This window comes from Mustela lutreola, chromosome 12 (genome assembly GCF_030435805.1).
Source record: "Mustela lutreola isolate mMusLut2 chromosome 12, mMusLut2.pri, whole genome shotgun sequence".
NCBI classification, from domain to species: domain Eukaryota; kingdom Metazoa; phylum Chordata; class Mammalia; order Carnivora; family Mustelidae; genus Mustela; species Mustela lutreola.
This window is the reverse complement of record NC_081301.1, coordinates 52950543-52975927: the sequence shown is the minus strand read 5'-3', so window position 1 is coordinate 52975927 and position 25385 is coordinate 52950543. Positions and strand designations below refer to the sequence as shown.

Sequence of the window (25385 nt, the reverse complement as noted above, 5' to 3'; positions counted from 1 at the left end):
CAATGCATACATATATACACAAGAACATGGGGGCTGCTGGGGAGATTTTTTTAACGACCAGGATCTGGAGGACCGGTCGGATCCGTGGTCTCAGCCCTGGCCGTCCTTGTCTCTCCAGCTCTGGGACACTGAGGCAGCAGCGCAGCGCACGAACCCCGGGGCCAAGGGAAAGTCCCGCATCCCGGGCCGAGCAACGGCAACGAACGGGATCGAAGGGCGTCCAGAGGCCGCTCTACCTAGCAGACAACGATGCCACGTAACCGTGGGGAACCGGAACGCAACAACACAGGTTACCCATGGCTGAGATCCCAACCAACCGCTCACAGCAAAACCGCGAGCGGAGAACAATGCGCTCAGCCCTGCGCGCGGAAGCTCGCGGCGCCGCGCCCGGGGGCGTGCCCGGCCCGGGGCCTTGTGGGAAATGCAGTGTCTGAAGCTGTCCTACGCAGCCCTGCTGCTCTTCGGACCGAGCCCAGTGCAACTACAAGTCCCATCACGCTCCGCGAGGTCTTGCTCTCCCGGCTTTTGCAGGGAAAGGAGTGGGGCGAACATGGCTGAAAGCAGCAGGGGCGGCCCAACGTGCCGCGGGGTGGACCCCCGGCAGGACACGGTCTCCAGCAGTGAGAACTGCAACTTTCCAGAGTACGAGCTTCCAGAGCTGAACACGCGCGCTTTCCACGTGGGCGCTTTCGGGCAGCTGTGGCGTGGCCGGTTGCGCGGGGAAAGGGATTTGTCGCTGAAGGAGCCACAGGCATCTGCGTTGCCTGGGAGCCAAGGGGTCACCGACTGGGGCCAGGAGGATGCTGCGGTGGCCGGGGATCTGGGCTGCAGCCTGGAGGCCGCAGCCGAGCTGCGGACTGTGTGCGGGTGAGTGCGGGGCCGAGGGCTCTTGTTGCTTAGAGATAACCTGGGTGCAGCCTTGCTCCTGCGGTACTCTGAGACTCATGATTGGGAGGGCCTGTGGTTTACCCTTAGGGGTAAGAGGACCGCCCTTCCAAACCTCTCAGCTGCTCGAGTCTTCCTGGAACCCCCGGAGAAGTCCCGTGATCCGAATGCGCAAGTTCGGGGAGTTGGGGACGGGAGAGCTGCATAAAAGCTTAATTTTTCTACTGGTTAATTCTTTTAAGTGCTTGATAATGTAGAAAAAACATCAGAGTAAGGCGATGTGTTGCTGCCATTGACAAGACACTTTGACAATGGAGGAGCCTTAGTAATGATGAGGCTGGAAGGAGATTTAATCAGAGGAGTGTTAAACCCTTTGACTAATCGTGGTTACTTTTGGGGACCTCCAGGTATGCTGGAGGCATAAAGGGCCCCAAAGTGCTTTTATAGGGTGGAAAAAAAAAAAAAAAACTTTTAACGATCTCTTTCTTCGTTTAACAGTATTTGGCCACCAGCCATCAATCGGCCATGTATCCTTTTCTCTGTCGAAAATCCGCATAGATGTCATTGTTCTGAATTCCGGCCTCCTCTGAGCCCCGCCTGCTGGGTTTTATCTGACTTCTTAATTGTTTAATGATGTATTTAGGACACAACCCTGACTCTTTGTGGTCTGGAAGGGTGATTGCTTTTCCTTTTTATTTGTTTTAGCCTTGATAAATTGAAGTGCCTTGAGGAGGGTGAGGATCCCGAAGTCATCCCCGAGAATACTGACCTAGTGACTTTAGGGTACGGAAGACTTTCCTTTTATTATGTGATACTTATTTAAATATTTTTTCAACGTTATACGATTGATGAGTTAAGAGTACATAATTGTTATCACCCCACCCGCTAAATCGAGCCATTAACATTTGACCGAATTTGCTTTAGCTGTGTGTGTTTGAGATACCTGCGGCAAGTCTTTCTCTATTGCTGAGCCATTCAGTAAGTTTCAGCTATGGTCTTTTATTTTTTTTTTTTATTTTTTTTTTTTTTAAAGATTTTATTTATTTATTTGACAGAGAGAAATCACAAGTAGGCAGAGAGGCAGGCAGAGAGAGAGAGGAGGAAGCAGGCTCCCCGCTGAGCAGAGAGCCCGACGCGGGACTCGATCCCAGGACCCTGAGATCATGACCTGAGCCGAAGGCAGCGGCTCAACCCACTGAGCCACCCAGGCGCCCCCAGCTATGGTCTTTTAGACCTAAATACAGCAGCATATAGGAGGAGCATATAGCTCCTCCAAGTATCATTCTCCCACATAATCAGAGTGGTATTATGGCACTTAGGAAAATTAGCAGTAAATCCCTAACCTCTAATGTCCAGTCTGTATTCAGATTTGTGTTTATTTTTGTTTATTTTTACTTATTTTTGTGTTTCTTTTTAAATGTGTGTTTACAAAGGGACAGTGAATCGACTTAGGTTCCAGTGCAAGCTGGATACTGATTGTGTCTGTCAAACTGTTTTCAGTCTTTAATTTTCACAGACTCATTTTTTGTGAAATAGGATACCAGTGAATTACTAGGAAAATAGAATTAAAAGGCAAACTCAATGATAAGTTTTTTTTTAGAACAGAGGTTATTATTACTATTATTTTTTGAAGATTAAAAAGACTATTAGGGGCATCTGGGTGGCTCAGTGGGTTAAGCCTCTGCCTTCGGCTCACTCAGGTCATGATCTCAGGGTCCTGGGATCAAGCCCTGCATCAGGCTCTCTTTCTTTCTTTCTTTATTTTTTTTTTTTTAATTTTTTTTTTAAATCTTTTTTTTTAAAAGATTTTATTTATTTATTTGACAGACAGAGATCACAAGTAGGCAGAGAGGCAGGCAGAGAGAGAGAGAGAGAGAGAGAGGGAAGCAGGCTTCCCGCGGAGCAGGGAGCCCGATGCGGGGCTCGATCCCAGGACCCTGAGATCATGACCAGAGCCGAAGGCAGCAGCCCAAACCACTGAGCCACCCAGGCGCCCCTCTTTCTTTAAAAAAGAAAAAAAAAATACTTTATTAAGATAACTCCCCCTCCCAAACTTCCAGACCTCTGGGTCATTGTGCTTTTTATTTTTTTCATTTTTGGAAGTATATCATTGTTTTGAATTTTTTTGGAGAGAGATCATGCAGGGGAGGATGGGGTTCAAAGGGAGAGGGAGAGAGAATCCTAAGCAGTCTCCACACTCAGGATGGAGAGCTCGATCTCATGACCCTGAAATTATGACCTGAGCCAAAATCGAGTTGGATGCTCAGCTGACTGAACCACCCAGGTGCCCCTTGAATTTTTTTTTTTATTGAAGTATAGTTGCGATAAAATGCTTCATTAGTTTCAGGTGGATGGCATAGTGCTCTGACCGCTCTCTATGTTCTGTGCTTACCATCTGTCACAACACAAGGCTGTTCATAATACCTGTTAAGTTACCACTTACTGTATTCTCTGTGCTGTTCCTTTATCCCCATGATTTATGTATTCCACAGCTGGAAACCTGTACCTGTCACTCTGCTTCACCCATTTTGCCATCCCACCTCCTGGCAGCCATTAGTTCTCTGTATTTATGGGGCTGTTTTCTGCTTTTTTATGCTTGTGTGTTTTCTTTTTTAAATTCCACATATCAGTGAAATTATATAGTATTTGTTTTCCTGTGTCTGCCTTATTTCACTTAGCATAATACCCTCTAGGTCCATTCATGTTATTGCAAATGGCAAGGTCTCATTCTTTTTTTTTTTTTTTTTTTTAAGATTTTATTTATTTATTTGACAGATCACAAATAGAGAGGCAGGCAGAGAGAGAGGTGGGGAAGCAGGCTCCCTGAAGAGCAGAAGCCCGATGCAGGGCTCGAACCCAGAATCCTGAGATCATAATTTGCACCAAAGGCAGAGGCTTAACCCACTGAGCCACCCAGGCACTCCAAGATCTCATTCTTTTTAATGGCTGAGTAGTATTCCATTACACACACCAAATTTTAATCCATTTATCTATCAATGGACACCTGAGTTGCTTCCATATCGTGGCTATTGTAAATAATGCCTTAGTATAAGAATGTATATATCTTTTGGAATTAGTGTTTTTGCTTTCTTTGGATGAGTACCTAGTCGTGAAATTATTCGATCATATGGTATTTATATTTTAATATTTTTCAAGAACTTTCATACTGTTTTCCACAGTGGCTGCACCAATTTAATTCCTACCAACAGTGCGCAAGGGTTCCTTTTTCTTTACATCCTTGCCAATAATTATTTCTTGACTTTTTGATTTTAGCCATTCTGACTAATTAGTGATCTCTCTTGGTGGTTTTGATTTGCATTTCTTTCTTTTTTTTTTAAGATTTTATTTATTTATTAGAGAGAGAGACAGCAGGAGAGGAACACAAGCATGGGGAGTGGGAAAGAGAAAAGCAGGCTCCCCGCTGAGCAGAGAGCCTGATGTGGGGCTCAATCCCAGGACCCTGGGATCGGGACCTGAACAGAAGGCAGATGCTGAATGACTGAGCCACTAAGCCCCACTTGATTTGCATTTCCCTGATGATTAGTGATACTGAGCATCTTTTCCTTCCTAGGTCTGTTCACCATGTGTATGTCTTCTTTGGAGAAATGTCTATTCAGGCCCTCTCCTTTTTTAGTATAAGTTCTTTATTTTGGATATTGACACTTTATTGGATATATCATTTATAAATATCTTCTCACTTTCAGTAGTTTGCCTTTTTGTTGATGATTTTTGTTGCTATATGAAAGCTTTTTATTTTGGTATAGGCCCAAGAGTTTATTCTGTTCTGTTTATTTGAAGGTTTTATTTTATTTATTTGTCAGAGAGCACGCAAGCAGGGAGAGTACAGGCAGAGGGAGAAGCAGATTTCCGGTTAAGCAGGGAGCCCCGTGCAGGTCTCAGTCCCAGGACCCTGGGATCGTGACCTGAGCTGGAGGTGGACACTTAAACCAACGGAGCCACATAGTTGTCCCATCCCTTGCCTGAGATGTCTTGAAAAATATCGTTAAAACTGATGTCTAAGAGATTTTTGCCTGTGTTTTCCTTCTGGGAGTTTTACGTTTCAGGTCTCACATTTAGGTCTTTAATCCTTTAATCTATTCTTTGTGTGTGGTGTGAGACAGTGGTTCAGTTTCATTCCTTTGCATGTTAGCTGTCCAGTTTTCCCAGCACTATTTGTTGAAGAGACTGGCTTTTTCCCATTGTATATTCTTTCCTCCTTCGTAGAATAATTGACTGTGTAAGTGTGGGTTTATTTCTGGGTTCTCTGTTCTGTTGTATGGGTCTATGTGTGTGTTTTGTGTATACTACAGCTTTGTAGTATATCTTGAAATCTGGGATTGTGATACATCCAGCTTTGTTCTTTCTCAAGATTGCTGTGGCTGTTCCGGGTCTTCTGTGATTTCATACAAATTTTTATATTATTTGCTCTAATTCTGTTAAAAGTGCTATTAGTATTTTGATAGGGATTGCCTTGAGGCTGTTGGTTATTTTGGGAAGTATGGGTATTTTTTTTTTTAAGATTTTATTTATTTATTTATTTATTTGACAGAGAGAGATCACAAGTAGGCAGAGAGGCAGGCAGAGAGAGAGAGAGAGAGGAGGAAGCAGGCTTCCTGCTGAGCAGAGAGCCCGATGTGGGACTCGATCCCAGGACTCTGAGATCATGACCTGAGCCGAAGGCAGCGGCTTAACCCACTGAGCCACCCAGGTGCCCCCGGGAAGTATGGGTATTTTATCAGTATTCTTCTGGCCCATGCGCATGTACTATCTGTCCATTTATTTGTGTTGGCTTCAGTTTCTTTCATCAGTGTTCTATAGTTTTCAAAATCCAGGTTTTTCACCTCCTTGGTTGAGTTTATTCCTTGGTATTTTATTCTGGTGAAATTGTAAACGGAATTTAAAAAAAAATTTTCTTTCTGCTACTTTATTATTAGTGTACAGAAATACAGTCAATTTCGGTTCATTAGTTTTGTATTGTGCAACTTTATTGAATTCAACTGTTACTTCCAATTATATTTTATTATTAAACTCAATAGTAAAATTTTTATTCATACTCAAAGTAAAATTCATTACTATGACTTTCTAAATGCGTACTTTCATTGTTTCTACTGATTGAATGAAGAAATAGCTCTCAGATCAGTGTTGGTCTGCCAGTCACACTGAGCTGTGCTGTGATAGTACTATAGAGAAAATATGTGTGTAATGGTGACATTTATCATTTCCAGTTTGGAGTCCGCTTCACACCACCTCATCATTTTTAAACTTTGATCCTATCCTTTCTGTTTTCCCCCTCGAAAATTTGGGTGTTTCATTTCCACCTTGGTTTCTTTTATAATTGCTAAATCTCTTTTCCTTATCCCCACTGCTAATGTGTACATTAGTGACTTGGAGCACCAGGAATGCCTCCCATCTCTCCTAGGTCTAGTTTTTTCCTCTTCTGATTTACTCATCTGTGCTGCCACTTGAGCATGCTCATTTGCTGAGAAGTTCCCAATGGCGTACCTTTCCTCCATGACAGATTTTAGATTCCTTACGTAGACATGTGAAACTCCCCACTTAGAGTCCAAATCTGCCTTTCCAGAGTTCTTTTCAACCACTTTCTCTTTCAAATGGCTCAGGAGGGCCCTTTCCCATCTAAAACTCCATTATTTGAAGCCATAGATTCCTTTCCACATTACTATAGCCAATCTCCTCCCTTAGGAAATAGATTCCCTTGTAATGTCCAGAACTCTAATTGTAATATTTCTGAAGTTTTTGAAAGCTCATTGAGAGTCCAGACTCCCCTATCTGTGTATTGCCCCTAAGCTTACCGTGCTGTTTTGTTTCCATTGGTGCTCTTTAACTGTCATTGATCGATGGAGTTGGATAGTTCTAAAATGTACATCGTGTCTCTCTTAAAATCTTTCACTGGCTCTTAGGCAAAAATCCTAAGTTACTCAGTGGCTCCCAAGGGCCTCTATAGAATGGGTCTTGCAGATCTTTTCAGCTCTCTGTCTGCAGTGCTTCAGACACACTGCAGTTTTCAGTGCCTGGAATGTGCACTCACTCCAGGCCTTTGCTTTGAAGACTTAACACCTCTGCATCCTTCTGGTCTTGCTGACTTTTACTCATCCTTCAAGCACTGAAGGACTGTGGACTCCCAGTGAAGCCCCTTTTATGCTCATGTAGCCCCCGTACCTCCCTGTTGAAATACTCATCACAGGCACACCTGGGTGGCTTAGTGGGTTAAGCCTCTGCCTTTGGCTGAGGTCATGATCTCAGGGTTCCGGAGCCGCATCCGGAAACTGCTCCCCCCCCCACTCTCTGCCTGCTGCTCTGCCTTCTTGTGATCTCTCTCTCTCTGTCAAATAAATAAATAAAATATTTTAAAAGAAGAAATACTCATCACACCCATGATATACTTGTTTAATTTTTTGTCTTCCTAGCTAGACTTAAAAGTTCCATTAAGTATGTCTGTCATACACACTGTTGTATCCCCAGTTCCTGGAACTTTGGCACATAATAGGAAGTCAGTAGATACTTGCGGAGTGAGGAGAATAAATGAAACTTTCATAAACTTGAGAAAGCAGTTTTTAGCAATTGCCTGAAAAAAGATTTTTTTTTAAGGTTTTATTTATTTATTTGACAGAGAGAGAGATCACAAGTAGGCAGAGAGGCAGACGGGGTGGGGGTGGGGGGTTGGGGGGGATGGGGAAGCAGGCCCCCCGCTGAGCAGAGAGCCCAGTGCCTGGCTTGATCCCAGGACCCTGGGATCATGACCTGAGCTGAAGGTAGAGGCTTTAACTCACTGAGCCACCCAGGCGCCCCTAATTGTTTTTTTTTTTTTTTTTAAAGATTTCTTTATTTATTTTGGGGGGCAGAAGGAGACGGAGAGACCATCTTAAACAGATTCCCAATGGAGCACGTGGAGCCTGTTGTGGGACTCAATCCCACAACCCTGAGATCGTGACCTGAGCCAAAATCGAGAATTGGACACTTAACCAACTGTGCCATCCAGGTGCCCCTGAGATTAATAATTATAAACAAAGCAAACTTCTTTGCTATAGTTAATAAAATACCAATTGGCTTATAATAACTTTTTTTTGTTTACTTGTAATGATTTTATTAAGCCACATTGTATAATAATTTTCAGGTCACTTGACACGTTTCACCTGGCTGTTTTTCCAGATCGACTGAATCTCCTTGCTTGTCTTCTGGTCCCTTCCACAGGACATGTGAATTATATATGATCTAATGTAAAAGGAGTCAGTGTGGCATTATTTTGCTGGAATTATTTAGATGTACTTTGAAACGATTAGATTTTAAACATGACTAGCAGTAATCTGAACAGTACTGCAAGTAAATTAGACTTGTACCAAATGCTAAATCTGTATCCCTTTGCTTTCTCTAAACCTTCCTTTCTTCTCTCCACCAGTAACTTAAAGACAAAATCTGAATACATGACCCCTTTATTATGGCATAAAAATGAATACACTTCGAGCACTTTTTAACCTCAACAAAAGGCACTTGAAAGAGGTTGATTCTCCTCTCATACATGCTGCTGTCTTTGTTCCATACCAAGCTAAATAACTTGCTGTCAGCATTTCTGAAAAATTTTTTAACTGCTTGAAGACTAATTCCTAGGAACTGGAGCATTGTAGTGATTGCTACTACATGGGCACTACTGAAACTTATCTGTCATCCCCAAAGCTTCAGCAACATTAGTTTTAATACAATAGCGATTTCATTTAGTTTGCCCCATCCTCTGACTTTACTAGCCAGCAGAGCACTGTCCACTATTTAAAGGATGTGAAAGGGGAACTTCAGAGTCCTGCAAGAAAAAGAGAGCCACAGAACTGAAGGACTCAACTCTACTCTCCCTGCCACCAGAACAAACAAACAAACCCATTGTAGTTTACCTGGGCTTTGTTAAAAGGACAGAAAAGAGTACCATTAAACTAGGAATCTTACAAACCCTCTTCCACCACAAGTATCACAAAATGAGTAAGTAGAAATAAAGTTCATAGGGAGTTTATTGCAGAAAATCAGAAAGCTGTTTATACAAATCATCTCTCTCTTTTTCCCAGGTAATAACTAGGAATCAAGAAAACCAAGTTTGCATTCCAAACAAAATTGAGTATACTAAAACAAGCATTTGAGGATAGAAAAGCATTTTGGATCTGAAATTTTGAAACTAAGAACAGAAATGATGAGAAAAAGGAGGAATGGAGGAAAAAAGTGGTGGAACTCAGAAGTGGAAGAAAAAAAATTTCTCAAACGAGTTATGATATAACTAAGGCAGAATAGATGCAAATGAAAATTTGATTTGATTTAATGCCTCTCATTAAATTAGTGTCCTACTGTTAGGGAGTTCCTAGCTGTGCATCTTGTATGTGCTATAGTTTTGTTCTGTAAAGTTGATCACTATTATTTGGTATGTGTGTGTATACATACATGTATGTGAATGTGTGTGTGTGCGCGCGCACGTGTGTGTGTGTATCCCTAAGTATTCTATCTCAGTTGGGATTTGTGGCATTAAAATGTGACCTTTGTGGGCACGTGGGTGGCTCAGTGGATTAAGCGTCCTACTCTTGGTTTCAGCTCAGGTCATGATCTCAGGGTCCTGGGATAGAGTCCTGCAGTAGGCTCCACACTCAGCATGAATTCTCTCCCCACCACGCCCTCTCTCTGCCCCTCCTACTTGTGCTGTCCCTCTCTCTCTCTCTCAAATAAATAAAAGTCTTTTTTAAAAAAATACAGAGGTCCCTGGGTGGCTCAGTTGGTTAAGCATCTGCCTTTGGCTCAGGCACAATCCCAGGATCCTGGGATCAAGCCTCACATTGGGCTTCCTGCTCAGTGGGGAGTCTGCTTCTCCCTCTCCCTCTGCCTGCCACTTCTCCTGCTTGTGCTCTTGGTCTATGTCAAATAAATAAAGTCTTAAAAAAAAAAAAAAGTGAACTTTGTCACATTTTATGTTTCAGGGCTTGAAATCTGTTTCCTATCAGGACAGCTGTAGCTGCGTAATTTTCCTTTCCATTTATCTGGCATACTTTTGTCCAGTCCTTTTTTTTCCCTTGGAATCACTTTATTTTATATATGCCTGTTGTCTGCACAAGGTTTTTGTTTTGTGAGCCACATGTAAACCCCTTTTATATTTTTTCGTTTTTTTTTTTTTTTCAAAGATTTTATTTATTTATTTGACAGAGATCACAAGTAGGCAGAGAAGCAGAGGGGGAGGAATATTAGGGAACACTTGGCATACCCCCACGAGTTGATTGTATATTAGATCACAAAGAAAACATAGTAACACACATAAAGTACAAACTACTATAAACAGTACTCTGTGGTCACAACATAATAAAACTAGAGTTTACTAAAAAAAACAAAATGAGGCCATTCTAGGGGTGCCTGGGTGGCCTCGTCACTTGGACTCTCAGTTTCTGCTCAGGTCATGAGCTCTGGATTGGGAGATCAGGCTCTATGTTGGGCCTTGTATTTGGCTGGGAGTCTGCTTGCGATTTTCTCTTTCCCTCTCCCTCTGTCCCTTGGCTGGCTTATGCACAGTTCTCTCTCTTTCTCAAATAAATAAATAAATGCAGACATAAATTTTTTTTAAAGATTTTATTTATTTATTTGACAGAGATCACAAGTAGGCAGAGAGCGAGGAAGGGAAGCAGGCTCCCTGCTGAGCAGAGAGCGGGACATGGGACTCGATCCCAGGACCCTGGGATCATGACCTGAGCCGAAGGCAGAGGCCTTAAGCCACTGAGCCACCCAGGTGCCCATACATAAATAAATCTTAAACATCAGCCCATTCTACCTGGAAATTTTTAAAAGTTGTTAAATACAGGCATACCTTGGAGATCTTGTGGGGCAGTTCTAGGCCACTGCAGTAAAGCAAATATTACAATAAAGCGAGTCAGGTGAATTTTTTTGATTTCTCAGTGCCTATAAAAGTTATATTTATTTTTTATTTTTACTTTTTATTTTTTTTAAAGATTTTATTTATTTATTTGACAGAGAGAAATCACAAGTAGGCAGAGAGGCAGGCAGAGAGAGAGAGAGGAGGAAGCAGGCTCCCTGCTGAGCAGAGAGCCCGATGCGGGACTCGATCCCAGGACCCTGAGATCATGACCCGAGCTGACGGCAGCGGCTTAACCCACTGAGCCACCCAGGCGCCCCTATTTTTACTTTTTAAAAAAAAGATTTATTTGAGAGAGAGAGAGAGAGAGAGAGTACAAGCAGTGGGAGGGAACAGAGGGACAGGGAGAATTAGATTCCTGCTGAGCAGGGAGCCCTACGTGGGGTTTGATCCCCAGGGCTTTGGGATCATGACCTGAGCCAGAGGCAGACACTTAACCAATTGCGCCACCCAGGTGCACGGATATAAGCTTTCTCTAGGGTTATTTGGTAAAGTCTGACACAAACTACATAGGTGCTTATCTTTTCATCCAAGAAGGCCCACTTCTGGCAATCTATACTAAGAATACACTCCCAATAATATGAAAATATAGTATGAACAAGGTTATTCATTGCAGCATTGTTTGTAATTCAAAATATTTGAACTGTCCTAAATATACATACATAGGAGAGTGTTGAAAAAGAGTAGGACGTCCATATAGTTGAGTGTTTAAGCTCTACTAAAGGTTGAGGAAGGATGAACCAATAGGGTGATTTCTAGGAGATGCTGCTATACAAAAAAAGCAAAGCCTCCCCAAAAAGTGTATCCTACCTTTCATGTGGAAAGTAGGTTTGCAAGTCATCAGTTTGTTGGCTCTCATCTATAAATTGACCTTTTTCGCCTGCTCTGTAAAAATGGGCCTTGGCCCTTTAAATATTTATCCTTTGTCAGTACCTGGCAGTCAGTAGCACCCATTGCTCAGCCCCTTCCTTTGCTGCTCCTCTCCTGATGCATCTCCCATACAGCTTTTCCTGGTACCCTGGATTTCTACAGTTGCATTGGTGGAGAACCATAGCCACTTTCTCTGCCCTTCAATGAGTCCCAGCCATGGCCTTCGAGCAAAGTGCAGATCTCATTTCCGGGATGGGTGGGGGGGTACATGACTTCTTGGATACGACTTCTTGGGTATGCTTTCTCTGTCCAAATGGTAGGATACTCCTTAGATCTGCTGTTCCTTTATAGTAGAGTTTTCTTCTTAAGAGCTAATCTCTCATTACTCTAATACTCTTTTCATTTTTGGATTAAGCTTTCTTTGTTCTATACTGTTTAGGTCTCAGACTGATAGAAAATTTTAGGAAAATACACAAACACTTGCTTATTTGAACAAAAGAAATGGAAGGGATAAACTAGAAATGTAGAGATTGGTTGCCTACAAGGGGTGGGTGGGCATGGAGTAGAAAGTAAGAAGGGAGTGGGAACAAGTTAGTAGGGATGAAGAGGGAATGACACTTCTTGGGAGTGTGGTCATATATGTATTTATAACTCTGATTCTTAGAACCATAGTGATGTTTCACCTGTCTTTTACACATCCCAAAAGCAATCAAAACCAGCCAGGGTGTGGGTGGGGGAACCCACAAATAGAGTATAAAAACTAACACACGAAGGGCACCTGCGTGGCTCAGTTGGTTAAACGTTTGCCTTCGGCTTGGGTCATGATCCTGGGGTCCCAGGATCAAGTCCCACATCGGGCTCCCTGCTCAGCCGGGAGTCTGCTTCTCCCTCTGCCCCTCACCTTGCTCATGTTCTCTCTCTCTTCAAATAAATAAGTAAAATCTGAAATAAGTAAATAAATAGGTAAATGAAGTTTAAAAAAATAAAACCAAACACTAACCCATGAGCCTGTGTCACAACATAACACTGGAGAGAAGGGGAAGAAAGAACTGACCTAAGTGCTACAAAAGCATGTCTTGATTTAGTGTTACAAAGCTAGAAACAAAAGGTACTGCTCATGTTTTAGTGTTTCTCACAGGGGTATAGATGAGCAATTCTGAAACTATGTTTTCTAGACTCAAACAAATAATAGATAATAGGAGTGGGGTTTCTCACTTTTGGGGAAAAACGTGACAACAAAAGGTTAAAGGCTAAATGAGTGATTTTAGTTTGGGATTAGGAGCATCAGTATAAACTCATGGTTTTAAGTATATAACAGAAAAATACAGAAGTGCAGATATTCGTACATATATGGTATAATACACATTTATGTTTTCTACCTTTCTCCCCCAAGAGGTCTGGAAGAAGTGCTGACTGCTCCAACAGTGACCACACCTAGTACTCAGCTGATGGCCTCTAAAACCTGTCTTGTTGAGGCTCTTAGATTTTAAGACTGAGACAAGGAAGTGCAAGGTGAACCTCAACCATCTTACAGTGTTAGAAAATAAGGAAATGCTCATAAAAAGGGATGAGGGTTTGTTGAAAGACAGGCTCCAACTCAAAGGAGCTCCTAACAGCCATCAGTAGAACAGTTAGATTGATAGAATAATTACATTATTAGATTTTTTAAAAAGATTTATTTATTTATTTGACAGACAGAGATCACAAGTAGGCAGAGAGGCAGGCAGAGAGAGAGGAGGAAGCAGGCTCCCTGCTGAGCAGAGAGCCCGATGCGGGGCTCGATCCCAGGACCCTGAGATGATGACCTGAGCCAAAGGCAGAGGCTTTAACCCACTGAGCCACCCAGGCATCCCACATTATTAGATTTTAACTTACAGAATGAAATAAATGCAAGCTCATAGTAGTATAAATGATCAAATATATGGGAGGAGACAGATGGGTCTTCCTCATAATACCAGTGAGTAAATGTAGAAGGAGGGAAACAGAGAATCACCCTTAGGCATGTTCCACGATAGAAAATGTTGCAGACAAATCTGCCTTTGAATGCTAAAATCCCTGGGTGAAATTTTGAGGAGAAACAAGATTTGCATGGTTTCAAAGTATCTTCTCCCAAATACTTAACAAGTACAGAGGAAAAGAAAGTTACCTCTCTACTATAGGAATCTGGTGTTCAGGAGCTTAACCAAAGTAAACATCACCAGTAGCAGGACATGTAAATATGAACATGGTGAACCTCTTGGTGTGACACCATGAGGACATCATCCTTGTGATCGTCCTGCAAAAAATGGGCAGCATTACTCCAGTCGTGGGGAACCAGCCGTCAATGCAAATTCAAGGACATTCTACAAAATAACGAAGTAGAGCTCTTCAGAAGTGTCAGGGTAATAAAAGACAAGGAAAACTGCAGAATTGCAGACAAATAGAGGGAATGCAGTATAGTGTCCTGCAGAGGATCCTGGGGCAAGAAAAACGGCATTTCATCAAAAAAAAGCTTGTGAAATTTGAAAAAGACTTAGAGTTACTGATACTATGTTAATGTTAATTTTCTGATCCTGATAATTATGATCATGTAAGGTGTTAACATAGGGAAAACTGGGTGAGAGATTTAAGGGAACTCTACTATTTTTATAGCTTCTTTTAGCTTTAGGTCTAAAATTAGCTCAAAATTCATTCTCAGGGCACCTTGGTGGCTCAGTGAGTTAAGTGTTGGACTTGATGTCGGCTCAGGTCATGATCTCAGAGTCATGAGATCACTGGGCGCAGAGCCTGCTTGGAATTCTCTCCCTCTGCCCCGCCACTCTATCTCTCAAAAAAAAAAAAAAAAAAATCAAGTGAAAGTTAAGTATTAAAGATACCTCGGAAGACCTAGTACAGGTATTGAAGTTTGATTTTTCTTGTTCCTCTAACAGGATTAGAAAAAAGCTTCTGGAACAGCGGGAAGAAACTATAACAATAGACCGGGTTTGCAGACAAGAAACGTTTGCTTATGAGATGGTAAGAATCTCATCTTTTTTTTTCCCCATGAAATTGTGAACGCTGTCATTGGGTGTTAGTGATGACTGATGGTGTCTTTATATTGGATATGCTTATTTGAAAACAAACTTAGAGAAACCTCATTGGGACTGGTAAAGTAGGAGAAAAAGACCCACAGAATTCAAATGATGGAGCACCTGGGTCCCTCAGTCAGTTAAGTGTCTGCCTTTGGCTCAGGTCATGATCCCAGGGTCTTGGGATTGATCCCTGTCTCAGGTTCCCTGCTCACTGGAGAGCCTGCTTCTCCCTCTCCTCCTCACACTAACTCTGCCTCTTGTCTCAAATAAAAATCTTTGGGAGAAAAAAGGGATTGAAGTGATGGCACGTTTGACTCTCAGATCTCTGCCTTTGTTCTTACATTTATTCATTCAGATTTTATTTATTTATTTGACAATGAGAGAGCACAAGCAGGGGGAGCAGCAGAGGGAGAGGGAGAAGCAGGCTCCCCGCTGAGCATGGAACCCAATGTGGGACTTGATCCCAGGACCCTGGGATCCTGACCTGAACTGGGGTCAGACGCTTAACTGACTGAGCCACCCAAGCATCCCTTTATTTCTGCTTTTAATTTGGTTTTGCTCTTTATCTTAGGCTAAATTCATGCCTTTTCATCCCCCTGTTGCTGGTACTTTAGTCTGCTCCTGATTTTGGTTTAGCCACATTATTAATCCACCATCTCTTATGTAAACCCTCAGAAAAATTTAAGATAATAAATAATGAGGGTTCATTCAGTACATATTCTTAAGGACCTACTGAGTGTCAGATGCTGTGTTGGGCACTTGATAATACATAGAGACATTTGTTTTCTTTCCCTTTTATTAATTTTTTTAAGCTTTTATTTATTTGTTTGAGAGATAGAGTGAGCATGTGTGAGAGAGAAGAGGCTGGAGGAGGGGCGGAGGGAGAGGGAGAAGCAGGCTCCTGGATGAGCAGGGAGCCTGATGCAGGACTTGATCCAGGCCCCTGGGCCGAAGGCAGACGCTTAGCAGCTGAGCCATCCAGGCACCCTTTTTTTTTTTTTTTTTTTTTTGTGTGTGTGTGTGTGGTAAAGTTTGCATTACATAAAATTTACTATTTAACCATTTTTAAATGTTTGATTTAAGTAGCATTAAGTACATTCACTGTTTCAGGTACTTCTCCCTCTCCCTCTGCCTCCTGCTCTACCTGCTTGTGCTATCTCTCTGTCAAATAAATAAATAAAATCTTAAAAAAATAATCAGAGATTTTGATAGGGATTGAATTGATTCTGTATATGACTTGGGGTAGTATTGTCATCTGAACATCTTCAAATCCATGAACAAGCCATGAACAAGCTATGTCTTTCAGTTTATTAAAGTTGTCATTAGTTTTGTTCAGTAATGTCTTATAGTTTTTAAGTGTACAAGTCTTTGATTTTTTTTCTTTTTTTCTTTTTTTTTATTCTTCTAAAGTAATTTCTACACCCACCATGGGCTTGAACTTAACCACCCTGAGATCAGAGTTGCATGCTATACAGACTGAGCCAGGCAGGCTTCCAAAGTCTTTTCATTTCTATGAAATTTATTCCTAAGTATTTTATTACTTTTGATGCTATTGTTTTCTCTTTCTTTCTTTCTTCTTCTTTTTTTTTTTTTAAAGATTGTACCTATTTATTTGACAGACAGAGATCACAAGTAGGAAGAGGCAGGTGGTGGAGGGGTGGGGGGGAACCAGGCTCCCTGCTGAGCAGAGTCTGAGAGTCCGATGCAGGGCTCCATCCCAGGACTCTGGGATCATGACCTGAGCTGAATTCAGGCAGAGGCTTTAACCCACTGAGCCATCCGGGTGCCCCGCTATTGTTTTCTTAATATCCTTTACAAGTTATACACTGGTTATATAGAAATACAACTGGTTTTTGTGTGTTGATTTTGTAGCCTGCAACTTTGGTAAATTTATTTGTTCTAATAGGCTTTTTGTGTGGATTCTTTAGGATTTGATACATAGAAGATCATGCCTGTTATCTGTAAACAGAACTAACTTTATCTCTTACTTTCTATTTTGCTTGCTCATTCACTCTGTTTCCTTCCTTTTTAAAAATCTAATTGTAGCTAGAATTTCTAGTACTATGTTGAGTAGAAGTGACAAAAGTGTATATCCTTATAGTCTTTCAACACTGAGTATGATTTTAGCTGTGGATTTTTTGTATATATCCTTGATCGTGTTGAGGAAGTGCCCCTTTATTCCTAGTTTATTCAGTGCTTTTATTTTGGAAGGGTTTTGGATTTCCTCATACTTATTCTGCATTTCAGTGAAATAATGATGTGGGTTTTTTCCATCCTTCTGTTAGTGTGGTGTATGACATTGATTGACTTGCATGTGTTGAACTACTCTTGCATCCTGAGGATAAATCCCACTTGGTTGTGGTATATAATCCTTTTCATATGCTGCTGAATTTGGCTTGCTGTATTTTGTGGTTTTCTCTTAATTTTTTTTTTTAGATTTTATTTATTTATTTGCTGAGCAGGGAGCCTGATGGAGGGCTCAATCCCAGGACCCTGAGATCATGACCTGAGCTGAAGGCAGATGCTTAACTGACTGAGCCACCCAGACACCCCAGTTTGCTGGTATTTTGTTAGGGAGTTTTGCATTTATATTTATAAAGGATATTGGCCTGTAGTTTTCCTGTGGTGTCTTTGTCTGGCTTTGGTATCAGAAAATGTTGATCTCAGAATGAATTAGGAAGTATTCCTTCCAGGGGCACCTGGATGGTTGGGCGTCATGATCCCTGGGTCCTAGGATTGAGCCCCACATTGGGCTCCAGACCCTCTCTCTCTCTCTCAAATACATAAATAAATAAAATCCTAAGAAAAAAAAAGTATTCCCTCGGTGCACTTGACTGGCTCAGTCAGTAGAGCATGTGACTCTTGACCTTAGGTTATCAGTTCAAGTACCACATTGGGCATAGAGCTTACTTTAAAAAAAAAAAAAAAAGTATTCTCTCTTCTTCACACTTCTTTCTTGGAAGACATTGAGAAGAAGGATGTTAATTTTTTGGTACAGTTCACCAGTGAAATCATCTAGTCCTGGGCTTTTCTTTGTTTATAAGTTTTTAATTACTGTTCAGTCCCCTTACCATTATGTCACTGCACCAATATACTGTTAATATTCAGATTTTCTGTTTTTCTTAGATTAGGTTTTTTTTTTTTTTAGATTTTATTTATTCATTTATTTGACAGAGATCAAAGTAGGCAGAGAGAGAGGAAGGGAAGCAGGGTCCCCACTGAGCAGAGAGCCTGACGTGGGGCACGACCCTGGGATCGTAACCTGAGCTGAAGGCAGAGGCTTTAACCCACTGAACCACCCAGGCGCCCCTCTTGGATTAGTTTTGATTGTTGCCGTCCTTCTAGTTTTAGGGTCAGTTTCCCCTTCTTACAGTTCCTTACTGTATACAGTAAGGTTATTTACTTGAGATCGTTCTTTTTTAATGCAGATGTTTATTAGCTGTAAGTTTCCCTTTTTATATTGCTTTTGCAACATCCTGTTCCTTTTTTTTTTTTTTTTTTAAGATTTTATTATTTATTTGACAGAGAGAGAGAGAGAGAATGAGAGAGCGCGTGCGAGCGCGCACGCACAAGCAAGGGGAGTGGCAGGCAGAGGGAGAGGGAGAATCAAGCTTCCACAGAGCAAGAGGAGCCTGATGTGGGACTCAAACCCAGGACCCTGGGATTATGACCTGAGTCAGACAACCAACTGAGCCACCCAGGTGCCTTCATATAAATTTCTCTTGTGTTTTTGTTTTCATTTGTCTCAAGGTATTTTCTTGTGATTTCTTTTTTGACCCATTGGTTATTTAAGAGTGTGTTGTTTAATTTCCACTGATTTTTTTTTAGTTTTTTTTTTCCTATTACTGATTTTTAGTTTTGTTCAGTTATAGTCAGAAAATAAACTTTTCATGATTTCAGTACTTTCATATTCATTAAGGCTTGGTGGTCTAGCTCAGAGAATCATCCATGTGCACTTGAGAAGAATGTTTTATTGGATGGAGTGTTCTGTATGTGTCAGTTAGGTCTCATTGGTTTATAGTGTTATTTCCTAATTAATTTTGTGTTTAGTTATTCTACTCATTGAAAGTGGGGTATTGAAATTTGCACCTATTATCATTGAACAGTATGTTTTTTCCTTCATTTCTGTCAGTTTTGCTTCATGTATTTTGGCTTTCTATTGTTAGCTACATGTGTGTATAATTATTGTATCTTCTTTTGGTATTCCATATTTTAAAATACTCAGTGTCCTCCTTTGTCTCCTGTAACTTTTTCTGACTTAAAGTTTTGTCTGACAATAATACAGCTTTCATTTGGTTACTATTTATGTGGAATATTTTTTTCCATTTTTTTTTACTTTCAACCTCTTTGTGTCTTCATGTCTAAAGTGAGTCTCTTACAGAGAGTGAATGGATGATCAAATATTTTTAATCCATTCTGCCAATCTTTGCTTTATTAATGGGAAAGATTGGCCCATCTCTATTTAAAGGAATTACTGATGAGGATTTATTTCTACTATTTAGGTATCTGTATGTCATATCTTTCTTTTGTTCCTTGGTTCCTCTATTACTGTCTTTTTTGGTATTTAGTTAAATTTTTAAGGTATATTTTGTTTTCCTTCTTTCCATGTGTATGTGTTTACTTATTTTTGTAGTGGTTACCTTGTGGATTACAATTACCATTTTAAAGTTCCAACAACCTGGGGCGCCTGGGTGGCTCAGTGGGTTAAGCCGCTGCCTTCGGCTCAGGTCATGATCTCAGGGTCCTGGGATCGAGTCCCAGGACTCAGCAGGGAGCCTGCTTCCCTCTCTCTCTCTCTGCCTGCCTTTCTGTCTGCTTGTGATCTCTGTCTGTCAAATCAACAAATAAAAAAAATCTTAAAGTTCCAACAACCTAATCTTAATAATACCAACTTTGGGGGCACCTGGGTGGCTCAGTGGATTAAAATCTCTGCCTTCAGCTCAGGTCATGATCCTGGGGTCTTCGGATCGAGCCCCACATCGGGCTCTCTGCTAGGTAGGGAGCCTGCTTCCCTTCCTCTTTCTGCTTCTCTCTGCCTACTTGTGATCTCTCTGTCAAATAAATAAATAAAATATTAAAAAAAAAAAATACCAACATTTTTTAATAATACCTTGAAGGATAGATACTCCATTCCTATACATCTCTGCCCCTACCCCTGATGTTGTTACTGTCTCAGATCACATTTTTATGTGTCTGTTAACATAAATTTATAAATATTGGGGTGCCTGAGTGGCTTATTTGTTAAGTGTCTGCCTTTAGCTCAGGTCACCATCCCAGGGGCCTGGGATCAAGCCCCACATCCAGCTCCCTGATCCACGGGAAGCCTGCTTCTCCCTCTCCCACTCCCCCTGCTTGTGTTCCTTCTCTCACTGCATTTCTCTCTGTCAAATAAATAAAATCTTTAAAAATAAATAAATAAATTTATAAATATTTTATCCATTTGCTTTTGGGAAAAAAGTTAATAAGCTAAAAGTACAGTAGCTCTGGCTTTTATATTTGCCTATGTAGTTAACCGTTCCTAGTGTCCTTTATTTTTTTCTTATGGATTCAAGTTATTGTGTATTGTCTTCTAATTTCATCCTGAAGAGCTCTCTTTAGTATTTCTTAAATATAGCCTACTGGTAATGAATTCCCTCATAATTTTTATTTTTATTTTTTAATCTGAAAATGCCTTAATTTCTTTTTTTAATTCCTGAAGGTTAGTTGTGCCAGGTATAGAATTCTTGGTTAATGTTTTTTTCTTTCATGACTTTTGAATGTGTTTTCCTACTCTCAGCTCACTGAGTGCATTTAAAACAGTTGATTTAACTTTTTTTTTTTAAAGATTTTATTTATTTATTTGACAGAGAGAGATCACAAGTAGATGGAGAGAGAGGCAGGCAGAGAGAGAGAGAGGGAAGCAGGCTCCCTGCTGAGCAGAGAGCCCGATATGGGACTTGATCCCAGGACCCTGAGATCGTGACTTGAGCCGAAGGCAGCGGCTTAAACCACTGAGCCACCCACGCGCCCTGATTTAACATTTTTGACTAGTAACTTCTATATCTGGGCCACCTCAAGGGTAGTTTTTGTCAGATTTTTTTTTTCTGTGAATGCGACATTTTTTTTTTTTGTTTCTTTGTGTGCTTTATGTTTTTGTTGAGAACAACAAATCTATACTGGACATCCTGAGTATATTTTTTTTACTTTTTGATTGTTGGAGCTGCATGTATTCCTTGCTGTATATAGTTATGGATGTTTCTGTTTCATCATCTCTGCGGACAGCCAGTGACCTGTTTTGAGATTTCCTTAAATGTCTGCCTCCACAAATTTAAAATAAAAGTGGGGGAGGGAAAAATGAAACATGGTGAAACCAGAGAGGGAGACAAACCATAAGAGACTCAATCTCGGGAAACAAACTGAGGCTTGCTGGAGTGTGGGGGTGGTGGCAGGGATGGGGTGGCTGGGTGATGGACACTGGGAAGGGTATTTGCTATGGGGAGTGCTGTGAATTGTGTAAGACTGATGAATCATAGACCTCTACCCTGAAACAAATAATACATTATATGTTAATAATAAATAAATAAATAAATGAAAGAAATAGTTAAAAAAAAAATAAGCCCTTTTTCTAAATTTCCCAGTAGGTGCTGCTGTGGGAAGCCACTGCTGGCAGGAGGCCCAACACCAAGGCCAGTGTCTCATCAGGGCATTACCAGAGCAAACGAAATAACCCCCAGTTTTGGGAGAACTGGTTTCCCATTGCTTGTCATGGCATCAGCCATCATTTAGGAATGGGCCCCTATTTCCACATCTTCAGGGGGGCTGAGGACCGGGGATGGTGGCTGGTTTGCACTCTGTGCTTATTAATAAAGAGAAGCAGCTTGTCCTTTCATCATCACTTTCTGAGTTGATATAACTGACTAATCAGGTTCCAGAATTCCACAACAGTTGGTTCCAGTCTCTCTTTCCATCTTCTTGGTTGCTATGGGGGAGGGACTGATCCCTAGAGCTGCCTGCTGTGCCATTTTGCGTAGTGTCACTCTCTCTTATTTTTGCGTCTGTACTTCCTAACTGGTCTCCTCTAGGGCGCCTGTTTTATAGTTATCGTGCACACATAATAGAAGTGTGAGGGAGTACAGATGCACTAATGTTGTAAAAGGCAAGACAGTGTTGGTTTTAGAGCCAAACCAGTCTATATTTACATTCAGGCTTGCTGGTTTATCTTGGGTAAATCTGTCAAATAGCTTCATAATAGTGTGAGAGGAGGCATGTGGAAGTGCTATTAGCAGCTGTAAATGCCAGCATTATACCAACATTAGTTGATACTCATGTTTTATCATCGGTTACTAAGCATCTAGGGCCAACCATTATTAGATGCTTTATATACATATTCCTAGCAGTAGTCCTATAAAACGAGTATTTTCTGTTTTGTTGGGGTTTTTGTTGTTGTTGTTTATAGACGATGAAAATAAAGCTTAGAGAGGTTTTAACAGTTTTCTTAAGGTAAAATTGGGAGTCAAAGCCAGGGCTGCCTGACTTGCTTACCCACTGCCTCATAGCTGAGTCACACTGATTTTAAGGTCTCTTACTTGTTTTTTTCTCCTTCAGGAGTCACATGCCATAGGAAAAAAGCCTGAAAATCCAGCAGACATGATTGAAGAAGGGGAGCTTATCCTATCTGTGAATATCTTATATCCTGTTATATTTCATAAGGTCAGTAGTAAAACCTTTTTAATTTCACAGATAAAATGGGTGACTTGTGTCAAACGATTTAATTATTTGAAGAGTCACAGTCCTTAGGGTCCAAAATCAATGCAAACATATGCTGTTTTATGTAACAGTTATACTATTGGAATGTGTTATTCCTGATTACTTCACTGGAAGCAACTGAAAGTATATGTGAATCCACAGTGACTCTAATTATATGAATTCTTGGGTTTGTTTCTTAGTTTTCTTTTGCTTTTGTTTTTGTTTTAATAGAATAGATGACTGGTAAAGGTGTAAGTTAACCTTTTTTCATGAATTCAGAATACTTGGGAAGTTGTCTAACTAAAGACAGTTCTTTGATGAAAATGCAGAAAGTCAATAGCTTAAGGAGTATTCAGAAATTTCATAGAGGTCTCTAATTAAAAGAATTCAGTCCTAGCCCAGATGTGTGTATTCTTGATTTCCTGAATAGATGTCACAAACTTTGATAAGGTTTAATTGAAATAATAGTATACCTGATTTGACTTGTGAATAGTAGTCAGTAATGAAGCATCTGGGATGTAGTTGGTACTAATTACCCTGCCAGTCAAATCAAACCAATAAAACCAAACTTTTGGGTCTGTAACATGAGAGTAGTGTATAGATTGCTTGACTTCCATGAGGTAACTTGCAAGACATTTTAAAACACTGTTGCTGGGGCACCTGGATGGCTCAGTCAGTGTAGCTCGCCCAGCTCTTGATCTCAGGGTCATGAGTTCAAACCCTTGGGTGTGGAGCCTACTTAAAAATCATAATAAATAAAACAGTGCTGCTAGGTGAAGTTATATTCCAAAGGTTCTTGGTAATTACATTTTAGTAGCATCTTGATGATAAACTTTTTAGCTTAAACTAAGAAAGTTCTGTTGCCAAGTGTCTTAGTCTGTGTGGCTGCTATAACAAAATATCACTGATAGAGAGGCTTATAACCAGCCGTTTGTCCCAGTTCTGGATGCTGGTGGTCCAGGCTTGGGGCCAGCACAGGTGGGTGAGGCCATCTTCCATGTCATGGACTTTTCAGGTGGCAGAAGGAGCTAGGGTGCTCTGTGGGATCTTCTGTAAGACCATGAGCCCCAATCATGAGGCTCAACTCTCATGACTTCATCACCCCCACCCCCCAAAGACCCAGCCTCCCAACACTATCACTTGGGCATTAGGATTCCAGTATCTGAATTTGGGGTAGACACAGACATTCAGACCATAGCACCAAGTATCTCAGTTGTCTGTTGGATTCTAAACTTAACAGAGGTGGCCGACTGACCATACGAGAGGTTCGTGCCATTGAGAAGAGCGAGTCGGCTGCAGCCACAGGGGGAAGCACTAGAGACAATTGGGAGTGAGAAGGAGTGAGGAGAAGCTATAGACCACAGCCTTTATTGAGGTTTCCACGGGCAGGGCAGGGCAGAGCGAACGGTTCAGGCTTGGCTAGTTTGAATAATTCCAGCGGGCTTGGGGGTATAGGGTCTGTCTCCCTAGTTGTCTGCTACCTAACCTTAATTGATTTAGAACAGGGAAATAACCTACTTGGTGTGTGAGTGAGAACAAGGAAGGGGCTGCAGAGACCAGGCTCTGGATCACGGTGGGGATGTAAACAATTTTGGCCATTAATGTGGACCTGTAATTAACGGGTGCCAAATTGACAAATACAGAATCTAAGAAAACAGAACACTGAGTTATGGACTCCAGATCAAGCTCCTGAGCACATAAGCAAAGTAAGTGTTGTGTTTTCTTTTTTTTCCTTAACCCTCATAAAACAAGAAATAATAATAGTAGTAACAATAATAATAAGCTAAATAAGTAGTGATTACTATAGCAGAATCGTAAATGTTCCAGAAAATCCTTTCTTCTTTTATGCCATTCTGTCAGATTTATCTGTTCTCTTCTTTTTATCATCAAGTCATTTTCAAAGATGAGGCTGGGCTCAGGTTTGATTTTCTGTCTATCTCCCATTCAGTTTTCACCCATTCTCTTGTATACACTCTTCCTTTTAAGGTCATAGTGACACCTAATTGTCTCCTCCATGTTCATACAACTTGACCTTACTAGCATTTGAATTTGCCATTCACTCTCTCCTCTTTCAAACTCTGAGTTTCCATCTGTCCTAACTGGCCCCAGCAAAGGGTGGGTGTCCGCCTGAGGGCTCACTGCCCAGAGAAGGTCCTGTCAGTCCAAGGTGCAAAACCAAGCCCAGACACATGGCATCTGATGTTGGTCCTTAGCTGCTATTTGCCACGGAGATGCTGTCAAAAGGACAGAAGTTTACATATCCATTGGTTAAAGATAGAAAGGGGCAGAGTGGTAGACTGGCCACCCACAAAGTTTTCCGAAGGGATTGCTTGCCCTGTAGAGTAGTAGGGCCTTGATCTCTCTGTAGTTCATGGTAAGGCCAATGAGCTAATTCTGTTACTTTGTGCAACTCTGGTGGAAGACTCAGATTTACTGGCCCACTTAAAAGGGGCAGCCTCTCCTGTAGCTCAGAAAAGAATATTTGGGTCAGATAGAATGGGGAGAGAGTTTGGATGAGAACCACCACAGTCACTATTTTTGCCAGTTCCTGTGCCACCAGCCACAAAACTGTTCTTAGCACATAGGTTTCAGGGTGCCTGGGTGGCTCAGTCAGTTGTGTCTGACTCTGCTCAGGTCACGATCTCAGGGTCCTAGGATCAAGCCCCGGATTGGGCTCCCTGCTTAGTGGGGAGTCTGCTTCTCCCTCACCTCTTGCCTCCTTCTCCCTGCTCATGCTCTCTCTGTCAGATTTAAAAAAAAAAAAAAAAAAGTGGGCTTCACTTTGGTGGTTCTTATAAATTCTTCTGGGCTTTCCTCAGTTTTCATGGTTTTAAGTGTACGCTAATCTTTGTTAGTGACTCTCTGTCTGCTGCCTTCTCTCCTCATTTCCAAACCATTATTTTGAGTGCCTGCTGGACATTGTCATTGAGCCTCAGTGCTGCCTGGCATTTTTT

At 41.3% G+C, this 25385-nt stretch overlaps 1 protein-coding gene across 1 annotated transcript in view; it reads left to right on the top strand.

Annotated features, from left to right (window-relative positions):
- Window positions 1-507: 507 nt before the first annotated feature.
- The window catches only part of SNAPC3 (small nuclear RNA activating complex polypeptide 3), a 39621-nt gene continuing 14743 nt past the window's right edge, over window positions 508-25385 (top strand). Inside the window, exons 1-4 of the mRNA XM_059143507.1 lie at window positions 508-867; window positions 1591-1668; window positions 14566-14650; window positions 22291-22395. Coding sequence (XP_058999490.1) covers window positions 551-867; window positions 1591-1668; window positions 14566-14650; window positions 22291-22395 — 585 coding nt within the window. The 5' untranslated portion in view covers window positions 508-550. The remainder of the gene's footprint in view (window positions 868-1590; window positions 1669-14565; window positions 14651-22290; window positions 22396-25385) is intronic.